The sequence below is a fragment of the Bos javanicus genome, chromosome 29, assembly GCF_032452875.1.
Source record: "Bos javanicus breed banteng chromosome 29, ARS-OSU_banteng_1.0, whole genome shotgun sequence".
NCBI classification, from domain to species: Eukaryota; Metazoa; Chordata; class Mammalia; order Artiodactyla; family Bovidae; genus Bos; species Bos javanicus.
In genome coordinates this window covers 29,642,665-29,658,175 of record NC_083896.1, presented here as the reverse complement: position 1 = coordinate 29,658,175, position 15,511 = coordinate 29,642,665, and the positions used below count along the sequence as shown (strand labels likewise).

Genomic DNA, 15,511 nt, shown 5'->3' with positions numbered 1-15,511 from the left:
GTCCGCGCCAGGCGTTAGAAACCCGGCACGGGCGCTTCTGTGGTGAATGTTAGAATGTTAGGCGAACCTCTGCTGAGCCAGCAGCGGCGTGGAAGACTAAACGGCAGGAATCTCCGCACTGATTCGAGAGTCCTACCTCTTCTCCCCCACCACCCTCTCCCCAGACTATTCTTCAGGTGGTGGGGCAGGACCCCTGCACCCCGTGCTTCAAACTCGCATGTTCGCCTTCCCCCGAAACTTCTGCTGCTACGTTTCAAGATGTCAGAAAGGCTAGAGTGAATGGCATAGGAAAGTGGAGTCAGACGGAGTGAGGTTCACCGGACAAATGGGAAAGATGCAGAGAGGAAGTAAAGTTATTCAAATTCTAACTACTGTCCCTGTTACTCGATACCTGTCATTTTCCCAAATACCGGCTTATTTTCATCTTAGTTCTGATACGTGCCTCGTGCTGAAACAACGCGGAGAAAACTGTTTCCCCTTTGGTACAGCCTTCACCTCGCACCTTCACCTGCACAATCAGGGATAGATTCTACTAAATGACTGCTAAATCTGGACAAAAGAGGCAGAATATTTTTTTCTTCAAATTTTCTAACCGGAATCTTGAGATTTCAATCAGTATCTCTAGAAAAACGTGCAAAATCCTAGTTATGACCTCTCCGTGGTGCTGAAGCAAGACTCCCTATCCTTGTTCGGTCACTCAGACATCTCGGTCATTTGTTATGAGATGATCACATTCCTTTTCGGCCCTTCATGTGGAGTCTAATTGTAAATGGTTTTGACTCTCAATGATAGCTTTCTACTAATTTAACTACGAATAAAATCGGGTCAAGTTCTTTAAATTTAACGTTCTATTATTTTAGCAGACTAGAAATTATCCTATCTTTTATTCTTGTCCTTGCGCAGGCCCCAGATCATGCCTTGTTGGAGGTGCATAGATAGTGGCCGGACTACAAAACAGTAGGCAGATTTCAGTGTTAAACCTGCACTCCCGGCTCTTAGAACTACATTTCCCATAAAGGTGGACTACATTTCCCATGAAGTCCCGGAGGAGCACGTAGAAGACGCAAAGTGACAGCTTCCTGTCTCGAGGAAAGCTGCGTGGCCGACAACCGGAAGGTAAGTGTGCGGGTTTTGAGGGGTGAATTATTTTCTGGGTTCTACAAAGAGGAACGAACAGATGGGCAAACAGATGGACGTTTCTCTCATTTCCCCTATGCTCCTTTTTCTGTACCTTGATCTTTCCCGGAAAGCACTCTTTTGAGTACGGAAGTGGAACCTCGCTAAAGACCCTGTGTTTTTGTGTCTGGTGCTTCTTGGAGCAGTTGTCAGGAACGTGCAGCAGTTAGGAGCTTGTTCTTCGATTTGTTGAGGACCCTGGGACTGCGGAGTGTAGTCTTTTCTGCCTCAGAATTCGTTTGCTCATGAAACCAAATAGTATAAGTGGAGATTCCGGTAGTATGTGGAGTGTGGAGGTGTGGCAACATTTTCCCCCAAAATTTGAAAATTGGTTTGATAATTTGGTGACCCCTTTCCTGGGCTTCCCTTGTGGCTCAGCTGGCACAAAGAATCCGCTCACAATGCGGGAGACCTGGGTTCGATTCCTGGGTTGGGAAGATCCCCTGGAGAAGAAAGGCTACCCACTCCAGTATTCTGGGTTTGAGAATTCCATGGACCGTATAGTCCATGGGGTCGCAGTCAAACACGACTGAGTGACTTTTACTTCACTTCCTGGTATTACACGGCTGCTTGAGAACCACTGCACTTCACCCTGAGGAGGGGAAGTGGTGTTCTGGGGAAAACTGTACTGAGTCAATTCTGTTTTGCCAAAAATGTCTTATTACCGGTTTAATACCTTTGGACTAGTTAATTGGTTTAATAAGGTAGGTAATATTGGGCTTTGAGAAATAGATGAAGAGGCAAACCATTGGGATTTTTTTTTTTTTTAACTGATTTGTATGTAAAAAAAAAATGCCATGTGGCTGTTAACTTTTAAAACAGAGGTACAGACTTACCTTGAATCCCACTACCTGAAGTTAGGTGTGTTGACCTTTCCTTGGGCTTTGTGTGTGCAGCAAGACAGTGCGTGCAGCCTATTTGTTTCATCTAATTTTCATTTTTCTATTAGCTTCCCATATATTTCCAATGACTAACATCTAATTACTTCACTATTGTTGGACAGTTGGCAGTTTCTGCTTATTTGCAGTGAATGTTACCTTACATGTATCTTTGAGCCACTGATTATTTCTCTCCCTAATGAATGCTTAACAATGGAAATGGGTGAATGAATGAATGATGTAACTTAAATATTACGGAGAAAATGTATTTTAGCAGATAGTAATGGTCAAGGTCATTCATTTTTGTCACATGGCTGTTTTTCTCTTGAACAAGCAAGCTATTTCTGCTGTCACTCTTCTGGCTTAAATGCTAAATCTGACAGCCTCCAGGTTTTAGGTATTATTGAACCAGAAATCAAGAACAAACAGATCTAAGTTCAGATGAGCTCAGTTAGTGATTTGACCCTAACAGGCCAGATTCATTTTGGTTATTATGTCTGCATCTGGCTCCAGCTGCTAGTAGTTTGAAGCTCTGTTGCAATGTGGCAATAGCCTTCAAATGACAGACATGATTTCTAAGAAATTCTCAGAGGCAAATTATAAAAAGTATGGCATTCCAGAAGTAAACGGAGGGCAACATATTATTGAAATAATTCTGAAACAAAACTTGGGTTAGAACCTTGCATGTGATATTGTGCTATTATTGAGCATCTATTAAAAAACATTTAACATGGTTAGTGGAATTACTGTATTCCTTTAGTAGCAAAGGTTATCTTGCTGTTCCTTCATGTAGGATTATGTGTAAAGGGCAGGTTTTTGTCCATTCCCTTTGGCTCTCATTTAGGTGCGGAGAGTATGATGGAGAGTATAATTGGAAGCAGAATCATAACCTAGGTTTGAGATTGCCTTTGGAAAATATTTAAGGGAAAATAAAGTAAAGTTCACAAATTTCCAAAAGTGTTTAATAGGTAAGCTTACTGCCCAGCAACTTTAAAAACACACTGATAAAAACAGCAACTCACATTGGCCAAAGGTAACAAGTTCATGAAACAAGGGCTGGCTTTGCTCACTAAGACAAAACAGAAAGCCTAGGTCTGTTTTTCTGCCATGATTCCTCTTGCAGTTGCTAGATTTGATGGTCATTTGGAAGTTAAGTGGTAGATACCAATGTGACATATACCTAGAAAAGACCAGTGATGGGTGAAGTCCTTACTCTATGTTCCATGGTATTTTGAGTTAGTTGTTTCTATTTAAATAAAAGGAGAGGTACTAAGAACCAGGTTATTGCAAACAATCCTGTGAAAGGAGAGACAAGTTAAAAAAAAAAAAAAAAGACTTAAGAAGGAAAAAGAGGGAAGGACGTAAGTTTCTTGGGCATCACACCATTTGCAAGGTCACAACGAACACCCCAGCGAAGGGCAGATCGTTTCTTCTCAGTTGGCACTAGGTAATTGTTTGGAACATATATATGCTGAGGCTTGGACTGGGCTTCTGCACGACAAAGCATCTGCTCTCGGATACCCCAGCGTAATTCCTTCCTATGATCTTCACCAGGTAACCGCATGGAGTCCCAGTCTCGTTTATATTCAAAATAGCGGGCTACCCGGTCTACCTTGCCCCGGTTTCGGCTCAACTGGTCCAGCCTTGGGAGGATAAAGGACTTGGGCCGGCTGGCAACAATCAGGTCTTGTTCATAAGCTGGAGGGCCCATTTCTTCTCTTCGTAGATAGCAAATGAGCTGATCTTGAGAAATTCCTTGGTATTCACGTGGTAGACTAAATTTTTGTGAAACATCAACTGGAGATTCCCTGTCTTCCTGGAAGTGCAGATTCATCAGCCTTTGTCTTAAGTCCCAGACATCCATGTCATTTTCTGTACCAGACTCTGATTCACTGATCATCGACTCATCCGTCACTAATACTTCCCCATCTGGCTTTCGACGCAGCACCTTTCTCTTCATAACTGGCTTTCGGAGTCTTTGGGAGGTCTCTGAGACTGCTTCTGAAGGGCCATTGCTTTCTGTATGTGGGTGATGCAGTTGTGCAGGAAAAGCAGGTTGCTTTCCTGAGGTTACTGAGGCTTTACTGTAGGGATCATACAGGGTGGACTGGGCTTCTCTTCTGACATCTCCCTCACCGTGGCCTGCACAGATATGAGGGAAAGCTTTAGCGGCTACTAACATTCGTTCTTCTGGATCCATATCAGCCCATTTTTGTCCATCAGGTCCCACAAGTTCCTCCACTGCTTCCCCTATACTGAAGGACCTTCTGTAAGAGAAAATCATCGATTAGTTTCCTGACAATAAACTCCCAGCTCAAAAACCATTCCCTTCCTATGTACTATTTTATAGCAATGAAACAGAACAGTCATAAGTACAACAGTTAAGTATATGGTAAAATACAGATTAGTACAGGCAGTAAGGGAGCACTTTGGAGGGGCATTAACTCAGTTCAGTTCAGTCGTTCAGCCGCGTCCGACTGCAACCCCATGGACAGCGGCACACCAGGCTTCCCTGTCCATCACCAATTCCTGGAGCTTGCTCACTCAGGTCCATCGAGTCAGTGATGCCTCCAACCATCTCATCCTCTGTTGTCCCTTCTCCTCCTGCCTTCAATCTTTCCCAGCATCAGGGTCTTTTCCAATGAGTCAGTTCTTCCCATCAGGTGGCCAAAGTATTGGAGTTTCAGCTTCAGCATCAATCCTTCCAAAGAATATTAAGGACTGGTTCCCTTTAGGATTAACTGGTTTGATCTCCTTGCAGTTCATGGGACTCTCAAGAGTCTTCTCCAACACCACAGTTCAAAAGCATCAATTCTTTGGTGCTCAGCTTTCTTCACAGTCCAACTCTCACATCCATACATGACTACTGGAAAAACCACAGCCTTGACTAGACGGACCTTTGTTGGCAAAGTAATGTCTCTGCTTTTGAATATGCTATCTAGGTTGGTCATAACTTTTCTTCCAAGGAGTAAGCATCTTTTAATTTCATGGCTGCAGTCACCATCTGCAGTGATTTTGGAGCCCAGAAAAATAAAGTCTGACACTGTTTCCACATCTATTTCCCCATCAAGTGATGGGACCAGATGCCATGATCTTAGTTTTCTGAATGTTGAGCTTTAAGCCAACTTTTTCACTGTCCTCTTTCACTTTCATCAAGAGGCTTTTTAGTTCCTCTTCACTTTCTGCCATAAGGGTAGTGTCATCTGCATATCTGAGGTTATTGATATTTCTCCCGGCAATCTTGATTCCAGCTTGTGCTTCTTCTAGCCCAGTGTTTCTCAGAGCCCAGCGTACTCTGCATATAAGTTAAATAAGCAGGGTGAGAATATACAGCCTTGATGTACTCCTTTTCCTACTTGGAACCAGTCTGTTGTTCCATGTCCAGTTCTAACTGTTGTTTCATGACCTGCATATAGGTTCTCAAGAGGCAGGTCAGGTGGTCTGGTATTCCCATCTCTTTCAGAATTTTCCACAGTTTATTGTGATCCACACAGTCAAAGGCTCCTTTTCACAGATGAGTAGCCTAAGGCATGGACAGATTAAATAGCCCAAGGTTACAGCGCTAGTAAGTGGTTGAGCTGGAATTCTAACTCAGGCAGTCTGGATTCAGAGTCCATGCTTTTAACTGCGAGAGTGATTTAATCCAAAAGACCATCACATGCATACACTCCTTATGCTTAAGTACTTTAAGTACCCAAACCAAACACCCAATGCCAGTTTCCTGACTGGATCTAGAATAGGTATCTACTGCCCACTATTTCCTGTATCTCTGATACTTTTCTTAAGCTGAAAAACTAATACATATACATGTAGTTTAAAGCAAGGACTCCCCACCCCCCCACCCAAAGCAAGTTTCACTGTCAAAGGCAGCTTATCATTTCTCCAATAATTTTCCATATTCATATGCACATTTTTATACCATAAAGAAACTATTTCGAATCGTAAACAGTCTTAGTGATCCAGCTGTGTCAGTGTCAGAAGTAATAGACTGACTTCATTGTTTAAAGGTACATGGAATTCCAAGGTATGGATGTACCATAATTTATTCAACCTCTTCCTGAATGATTTAATTTAGTGATTTTATTTTTGTTTTTAAAAACGAGTCTTATAACAAATATCTTGTAAATTTTACATACTTGTTTAAGCATATATGTACATTCAATTTCTAGAAATGTAATAGGTGGGTCAAAGGCATGTGTGCACTCAATTTTGATAGCTGTTGCCCGATTCCCTCTAAAGAAGTACTGAGTGTGTGTGTATTCCAGAGCTTGTTTCTCATTCCTCTCCTCTCTTCAACTTGGTATACTATCAAACGCTCTCCTCTTTGCAGTCAGTTTGATAAAGAAAACAGTCCTCCTATATACTGGCATTGATTTAAACTGAGTAAATTTGAGCATCTTTTCATACATTTATAAGATTTTTTTTCCCTCTGTATGAAATATGCATGTTTCCCTTTACCTCTCAGGTTGTTGGTTTTTTCCTTATTGATCTTTATATTAAAGCTGATTATGTATGAAATACATACCATCATTACATTTTTCTTCCTAGTTTGTTATTTAACTTCTGACTTTTTGCTGTTAGAAACATATTCTTAGGTGGTCGCATTTTTTGGGTTTCTGCAGCGCCTCACTTATGCCTTTCCTACTTCAAGATTGTAAGAAGGTTATGTCATGTTTTATCCTAATATAATTTCATTTTTTACATTTAAATTTGTAATCTATCATAGATATAGAAACTCAAAGAGCAAAAAAGTAAATTGAGTTACCTAGACTTAAAGTAACCATCAGTCAAAGATTGTCTAGTACTGTCCCAGTTTATAGATGTAGTTATAGTTGTCCTCAAATTATTGCAATACGTCAAGAATTTCAACACTGATATCTAAATTATATTATCCAGAGTGACATTATTTTCCAGCATGACAATTTTAACTACTAGAGGTACAGAAATCTCTTATCAGAACATGCATTAAATTTGACTTTAAAAGATCTTAATGCTTAATTACCTTCTTTGTGCCATCAGAGCTGCTTAAAGGGGGAAAATCTTGATTCCAGATTCTACTTCCAATATGAAGTACAATCCCTGACAAGTTTCTTCCACTGGGCCAGCTTCTATTGCACCACCTTTAAGACAGAACTGTTTTAGATGACAGAACACACCACCCACCACAAGCACTAATTTTATCTGCAGTATTAGAAAGCAACAGAAACTTGGAGTAGACATAAATACTCCATATAAGAAGATTTTATGATTGGAAGATAGCACAAATATAAATGAGAAGTCAAAAGGAAGTGTTTTAGGGGAAAAATATCAATAACATCAGTCTTCCACCATCTCAGCTCATGAAGAATAGAGAAATGAAATCTACATTTCCCGTAAATCCTGACTAAATCTTAACAATGCTAGCTGGATTTTTTTTTTTTTTGATGCTACCTTCCTTTTCCACTATGAATTGACCAGACATGATGGAAAAGAATAATATCTAGATTATTGACCCATAATAATGAAGCTAATGCTTGTATCCCTGCTACTGCTACTGCTAAGTCGCTTCAGTCGTGTCCGACTCTGTGTGACCCCATAGACGGCAGCCCACCAGGCTTCCCCGTCCCTGGGATTCTCCAAGCAAGAACACTGGAGTGCGTTGCCATTTCCTTCTCCAATGCATGAAAGTGACAAGTGAGAGTGAAGTCGCTCAGTCAGGTCCAACCCTTAGCAACCCCATGGACTGCAGCCTACCAGGCTCCTCTGTCCATGGGATTTTCTAGGCAAGAGTACTGGAGTGGGGTGCCGTTGCCTTCTCCAATGCTTGTATCCCTGGGCAGAATCAAACATCTATATATCCCTTAGGCCTCAAATTAAATCTTAGATACTGTTTGAACATAATGGAATGATACCGACATCACCAAGGCAATCAGCACTAAAATTTTCTCTCTTACTCTCTTTTCAGATAGGGTGGATCTCTTTGTATTTATTCCTGAAGTTGTCATATCATGGCTGAAAATGACGTAGACAGAATCCAGACTGAGAAACTCCTAAAAAGAGTACAGGAACTGGAGCAGGAGGTAAAACGACTTAAAAAAGAACAGGCCAACAATAAGGACTCAAACATTAGAGAGAATTCTTCAGGAGCTGGGGGAAAACCTAAGCGTGCCTTTGATTTCAGTGCTCACGGTCAAAGACATGTAGCTCTAAAGATCGCCTACCTGGGCTGGGGATATCAGGGCTTTGCCAGTCAGGAAAACACAAGCAATACAATTGAAGAGAAACTGTTTGAGGCTCTAACCAAGACTCGACTGGTAGAAAACAGGCAGACATCCAACTATCACCGGTGTGGGCGAACAGACAAAGGAGTCAGTGCCTTTGGACAGGTAAGGGCCATTATACTGTTTCGCAAAGCAAGCAACAGTAATATATTCTAGGTGTACATACTGAAGATTCAGATTACTTGTGTCTCTAAGTATCTTTCTCTTAATTCCACAGGTGATTTCTCTTGACCTACGTTCTCACATTCCAAAGGGCAGGGATTCTGAGCATTTTAATTTAAAAAACGAAGTCAATGATGTGGCTACAGAGATCCGTTATACCCACATTCTCAATCGGGTACTCCCTCCAGACATCCGTGTGCTGGCCTGGGCTCCCGTAGAAACTAGCTTCAGTGCTAGGTTCAGCTGTCTTGAGCGGACCTACCGCTATTTTTTCCCTCGTGCTAACTTAGACATTGTAACCATGAACTATGCAGCTCAGAAGTATGTTGGCACACATGATTTTAGGAACTTATGTAAAATGGATGTAGCCAATGGGGTGATTAATTTTCAGAGGACTATCTTGTCTGCTCAAGTACAGCGAGTGGGCCAGAACCTGGGAGAGGAGGGCTGGCAAGAACCCTTTCAGTTATGCCAGTTTGAAGTGACTGGCCAGGCGTTCCTTTATCATCAAGTCCGCTGTATGATGGCTGTTCTTTTTCTGATTGGCCAAGGAATGGAGAAGCCAGAGGTTATTGATGAACTGTTGAACATAGAGAAAAATCCCCAGAAGCCTCAATATAGGTAAGTTAAAAACACAAACCCAGACTGCCCCCCACCCCCAAAAAACAGCTATTGCCTGTAGATATATTAGAATATATTTTAAAATATTCTTCCTTTCCCCACCATTGTCTAAAAAACTAGGTTTCTGATTCTCCCTTCATGAGGCTTTTACTCTAACTTGTAGAACGTTATGAACATCTAACAGTGATTATCTTTTAATTTTCTTCTGTCATTGTTCTATCCCTTTAGTAAGTAGCAGGTATCTGGACCAGGCCCCTTAAATAGTTTTACAGCATTATGGTGGGGCCAAGTCAACTCACTTCTAGGTGACTTGTTACAATTGAAATTGACTCTAATGTAGATCAAGCCATGGTTTTCTGCGTTTTTCTTTTTTTAATTATAAACTTCAACATGAGGGATGGTGTCATATTTTCTCAACTATTAGATACTCAATATTGACAAAATTTTCCCCCTCCTTTTAACCCAGCTAATCCTGTTTTTTAAGAACTGTTGGATGGCTGCTGTGTATTCTCATACTATTTCTTCTCTAGTATGGCTGTGGAATTTCCTCTAGTCTTATATGACTGTAAGTTTGAAAATATTAAGTGGATCTATGACCTGGAAGTTCAGGAATTCAATGTTACCCACCTTCAGCAACTATGGGCTAATCATGCTGTGAAAACTCAGATGTTGTATAGTATGCTACAAGGCCTGGACTCTGTTGCACTACCCTGTGGAACAGGTATGATGAGAACCAAAGTTATACAGGGTTGTGGGGGAGGGAGATTCACAGAGAGATTGGACATGACTCTGTTGTGGTAAAGTATCCACTGTAATGCTTGACTGCATATATTACAGGACCAAAGATGGATGGAATGATAGAATGGAGAAATGTTAAGCCCTCTGTCACAAAGCAGACCAGTGCCTTTGTAGAAGGAGTGAAAATGCGCACTTATAAGCCCCTAATGGATCGTCCTAAATGCCAAGGATTAGAATCCCGGATCCAGCATTTTGTACGTAGGGGACGCATTGAACACCCACATTTATTCCATGAGGAAGAAACAAAAGCCAAAAGGGACTGTAGTGACACACTAGAGGAAGAAAATACTGTTTTTGAGAAACCAACGAAGAGAATTTGTGTTGATACAGAACTTAAAAGCATCATTTAACCACAGAAAACTCACCAAGATCTAGGAGGCAACAAAACACCATTAGGCTAAAGAAGTCTTTCTTGAACAAGAAAAAGTTTAAACATTCCTTCATTCCTGTCCAGAACTAGAGGTGGGAGAAGCAAGAAGATATTTTTAAATGGACATATATTTACATACACCTGGAAACCTCTGCCTTGTGTTCAAATTCATTAAAACCAGAACCCACAAGTATCTGATTTGTTGTGCTGTTCTTTTTAAAAGCAAATGATACTACTCATCTGAGTTCTCATAAAGAGCTTTGCCCAAGTGTCAAAACTTAAAAACACAAAACTTAGTTATATATTTGATAAACTGGTTTAGTGAAAATGACCTAAGTAGATAAAACACAGCATCTTTTACGAAGCTTATCAATCTATTAATAGTTCTATGTGAGCCACAAAGGGTCTTTCTCCTTTAATTTTGAGGTAAAGATCCTTCTGTTTTTAGCGTAATCATGGAGTGTAGCAAAATATTCCCACTTAAACATATAAGAACAAACCAAAGCATTTTATATTTTTCAATTTTCTACCTTATTTCAATGTACTTTCACTGGCATTAGTTTTCAAGTAAAAAACAAAAAAAAAACCTAGGAAAAGAACAGAGTTTAGGGAATCAAAAAAAAATCAACTCTAAAAAATGATACATGAGATAAAAAGCAACTAACTAAAAAGCCATGTTTAGGAGAGTCTATAATAGAAGCAAAAGAGAGAGGATCAGGGTCTTTGATCTTAAGTGAAATCCTTTCATAGTTAACAAGATGTATTATCAAATCTAGAAGAATAAGGATTTAGTGACATTATTTTTGGTAGTTGCCACAGAAAAACTCAGGACAGTCATCACAGACGAAGCAAATCAGAAGTCCCTAAATGTAACTTTGCAGAATTATCTGTATTGTATAATACAATGTACAGACTCCAAAGTCTGACCCATCAGATCAGATCAGATGCTCAGTCGTGTCCAACTCTTTGTGACCCCATGAATCAAAGCACGCCAGGCCTCCCTGTCCAACACCAACTCCCGGAGTTCACTCAAACTCACGTCCATCGAGTCAGTGATGCCATCCAGCCATCTCATCCTCTGTCTTCCCCTTCGCCTCCTGCCCCCAATCCCTCCCAGCATCAGAGTCTTTTCCAATGAGTCAACTCTATGCGTGAGGTGGCCAAAGTACTGGAGTTTCAGCTTTAGCATCAGTCCTTCCAAAGAAATCCCAGGGCTGATCTCCTTCAGAATGGACTGGTTGGATCTCCTTGGAGTCCAAGGGACTCTCAAGAGTCTTCTCCAACACCGCAGTTCAAAAGCATCAATTCTTCAGTGCTCAGCCTTCTTCACAGTCCAACTCTCACATCCATACATGACCACAGGAAAAACCATAGCCTTGACTAGACGGACCTTTGTTGGCAAATTAATGTCTCTGCTTTTGAACATGCTATCTAGGTTGGTCATAACTTTCCTTCCAAGGAGTAAGCGTCTTTTAATTTCATGGCTGCAGTCACCATCTGCAGTGATTTTGGAGCCCAGAAAAATAAAGTCTGACACTGTTTCCACTGTTTCCCCACCTATTTCCCATACAGTGATGGGACTGGATGCCATGATCTTCGTTTTCTGAATGTTGAGCTTTAAGCCAACTTTTTCACTCTCCACTTTCACTTTCGTAAAGTAGGACTTAGCTTTTACTTTGGAAAACAATTATTTCAATAGGTTGTGAAGTTTAAACAAGATTTTATATACATAACATGTAAGTATATGTTACATATATAAATGGTGCTTTGCAAGAACTATTATATCATCCATTTCAATGTTCATGCAATACAAAACTACCTACTGAAGAGATAAACACAGAACAGAGGCAAGTAGGGACAGAAATGCAACAGGACACTGGGCTGGGTGGATTCCAACACTAAAGCCCAAAGTGATTTTTTTTTTTTAATGGCATGTGTACTATACTATGATTAGCATGTTTTCTTTGCAGTTAAATTATTGCACTTTTTCTTGAGTGTATGAAGATAGGTGTTTGCAAATAATAAAATATATAATTTAGCAAGATCTGTAAGTAGCTGTCAGTTTTTTCTCTTTCTTTTTTAATATAAAGAACGATAATCCTTTCTTTTTACCTATAGGGAAACTTTCACACAGAAGCTAGAACAGCTTATATTTTGTAGATAAATAGATATTATCTGTACCAAAATACCCAGCAGCATCTTGTCAGAATTTGAAGCAATTAAGTGTTCACGTTGAGTTAGTTACAAATGAAAGGATTTCAAGGGTGGAAAGGAAGGGTTTTAAATTGGAAGAGGGGCTGGGTCACTAGTTAAGATTCTAAACTTTGCTGAGTTAGAACAAATTCCTCTACTTCTTGGAAGGGAAGCATGTAGCTTCAAGGTGGCAATATTAGAACAAAGAAAACAAAATACCTTAAAAAAAGATAACCATAATCCAAAAAAACAACAGACTAGTGGAAATTTTATAACAGGTTCAAAATCACTAATTCGCATTCCTCTTAGCAAATAAAAACATTAAGCTAGCCTTTTAGATTGGTAAGATTTTTTAATGCAGGGCAGAGTGTAGAGAAATATCTGCTTTTACACTCTGTACTGTTGAGAGGGGAGGGGGAACCGACAGTTTTTCTAGAGGGCACTCTGGCATTATGAATCAGAATTTATTTTTAATTGTTTTACAATGCTGTATTGGTTTCTGCCATGCTGTATTGGAATCAGTCATAAGTGTGTATATCCCCTTCCTGTAGCCTCCCTCCCACCCTGAATCGGAATTTAAACTGTACCATTATTTCTAAGCCACAATCCATTTCCAAGAAATTATTCTAAGGAGATAAACTGGACAAGAATGCAAACATATATGTGTGCAAGTAACCACTACCATACTATTTTCTGATGAAGAATTAGAAAAATGTCCATCCATTAGGGGACAGGTTAAATAATATGGCATAGTAGAGCCACAGCAAGAAATATTATGCCCCCATTAAAAATGATAATGCATGTCTACATTCGATATGGATCAAATGTCTTATTCCTAAAATACTAGGGACTGAGGCATGATCTACTTTTTAAATGAAAATGCTTTGTTATATTCAAAATAAATACATTTTACAGTCATGTAAATATCTGAAGTAAACCCAAATATGAACACTGATTTTTTTATCTGTGGCTGATAGAATCTCGAGTATTTTCTTCCTTTTTTAGTATGTATTTAACAGTGCTGGGATTTCTAAAAATAATGAGACTGTATAACTTTTATAACCAGCAAAAAAAGTTTTTTTGTTTCATTCTGCGGCAGGACTATAGGGTTCTTCAATTCTACACGCTATCCTAACTCACTAGGCAGAGTTTCTCGCACTGTAACATACAGAATTTGACAAAGGTGAAACCAACTAGAAGGGGAGAAGAGGTTTCTCCATTCACAATGACAACAGAGTCTGCACCAGCTGGCCCGGGGCGTGGTCATCGTCTCGCACGCTCGCGGCCAGCCTCCGAGGAAGCGGACTCCTCCGCGGGCACGGGTCCCGCCGCCCCAAAGCCCGGTCACCTCGCAGAGACGGGTGGACGGACCACTGGGGTACTCGCCGCTGCAGCCGCCAGGCGGGCAGTGGACCGGCAGTGGGAGCATAACGTGACCTCGGGGTTCGGGCGCGCCAGGGGCACGCAAGGCGCCGCTCACACGTGCCTCCGGAGGCCGCACACCTGGGCTCTGCACCGATCGCCCGGGGGACCGTAACCAGGGGAGGGAGACTTCAATTGCTCGCTACTTAGAGCCCCATCTCTACAGCCGTGGGCGGGCGGGAGGCCCGTGTACCACCTCTCCCCTCCTTTGCCCGCTTACCCGCCCAGCCGACGTCCGTCGGCCGCACCGAGTCCCGCGGCGCGGCTATCGCACCACCGCAGGTTTCAGTTAGCTTCCCACAGCTCGCGCAGGCGTACGGACCGCAAACGCGTCCAAGCTACCGTTAACCGCCCGGCCGCCCAGGTTTAAACCCGAAGAGCGAACGGCCCCCTAAGCCCCGCCCACCGCCTTCTTATTGGTCCAGAGAGTGAACGTCTTCCAAGTCTACATCCCGATTGGTGAGTATTTTCTCTTGGCCCTCCCCCACGGGCGGGAGGACCCCTGGGGACTCGCGGCTCGGATTCGGCGAGGTCCACACGCCGCCGAGCTTGAGCACGTAACCCGGAAGCATCGCGGCGTCGCCTGCAAGTGACCCGAAGGGGAGGGGCGGGCTTCTGAGGCTCGGTTAACTCTCTAGGTTACCTAACGGCGAGATACCTGGATTTGGGGAGGGGCATTCTAAACGTTCCGTCTACCTCAGGGAAATCAATCTCTTCCTTCTTTTGGAGCCCTCTCCCCCGATTCCGCCTCTTCCACCGCCCCCTCCTCCCCACCCCACCCGGCTCCGCGGCAGCGCAGTTTCCATATAAAGACCCGTGTAAAGCGCAATCCTTTCCCTGGCTTCCGAGGCTCTCTGATTTAACCCATTGTGTGTCTCCAGCGCTTGCCAATGTGACTCAAACTGATTCCGCCACTCCGACTTCTGCTAGAAGAAGCCCTCGCTTGAGCTTAAATGCTCCCTTCTTCCCATAATCTTAACCCTTAAGTGCTGTTTTGTTTACATACCTGGGAAAGAATGTTCTAGGGTGTTGGGAATTCTTGAGGGTGAGGCCTAGAAGAGAAAAAGGGTAGAGGTCTTCACAGCTCAAGGTCCTAGTCACCTCCCGGCAACCTATGTAAAGCAACTTGTCCTTCCACATCCTGAGCTTTCTATACCCCACCCCATGCAAATAGGAAAGTGACAGATTTAATTAACACTATTTGTTAAATTCAGGATTCAGTGAGAGGGAGACAATGATCTTTAACCTTTTCCTCCAAACTTCAGTTATCCCTTACTCTTACCACCTTTTTCCTCGGGCCTGTGCACTTTGGATTTGTTGAGGAAAAGGAATAAACAGAGGAGAAGATGACAGAAGTCGTTTTGCAAAGGTTTGAATGACCCTACCCCTAGATCTCCAATGTCTTAACACGCCTTCAGTGCACATTCTTTTCTCATGAACAAATATCCCATGTTGTAGTTTGGTCTTCTCATCCCTGCATGTCTTTTTCATTGGCATTGAATCTCTACTTTGTCTTAGAAACCAGTGGACAGAATCATTTTTCTTAACTATTGCTTTGCTCATTCAACGAACTCCTTACACACATCCCTTATTAATTTCTTGTCCTTTCTGTTAGAATTTTATCTTTGAAA

At 41.8% G+C, this 15,511-nt stretch overlaps 2 protein-coding genes across 3 annotated transcripts in view; one reads left to right on the top strand and one right to left on the bottom strand.

Moving 5' to 3' along the window:
• Window positions 1–965: 965 nt before the first annotated feature.
• PUS3 (pseudouridine synthase 3) overlaps window positions 966–15,511 on the top strand; it is a 33,602-nt gene continuing 19,056 nt past the window's right edge. The window contains exons 1-5 of the mRNA XM_061406361.1: window positions 966–1,116; window positions 7,999–8,419; window positions 8,532–9,097; window positions 9,628–9,818; window positions 9,935–14,339. Of these exons, the coding sequence (XP_061262345.1) occupies window positions 8,042–8,419; window positions 8,532–9,097; window positions 9,628–9,818; window positions 9,935–10,245 (1,446 nt within the window). The 5' untranslated portion in view covers window positions 966–1,116; window positions 7,999–8,041 and the 3' untranslated portion in view covers window positions 10,246–14,339. The remainder of the gene's footprint in view (window positions 1,117–7,998; window positions 8,420–8,531; window positions 9,098–9,627; window positions 9,819–9,934; window positions 14,340–15,511) is intronic.
• HYLS1 (HYLS1 centriolar and ciliogenesis associated) lies at window positions 2,999–14,190 on the bottom strand. Of its 2 annotated transcripts, none has more exons than XM_061406362.1 (3): window positions 14,101–14,190; window positions 7,057–7,174; window positions 2,999–4,321 (listed from the first exon to the last, which is right to left on the bottom strand). In XM_061406362.1, the coding sequence occupies exons 2-3, from the start codon at window positions 7,068–7,070 to the stop codon at window positions 3,391–3,393; spliced, it is 945 nt and encodes a 314-aa protein (XP_061262346.1). In that variant the 5' UTR covers window positions 7,071–7,174; window positions 14,101–14,190; the 3' UTR covers window positions 2,999–3,390. The 2 variants fall into 2 exon arrangements, with proteins under 2 accessions (XP_061262346.1, XP_061262347.1); XM_061406363.1 differs by having other exon boundaries at window positions 2,999–4,318.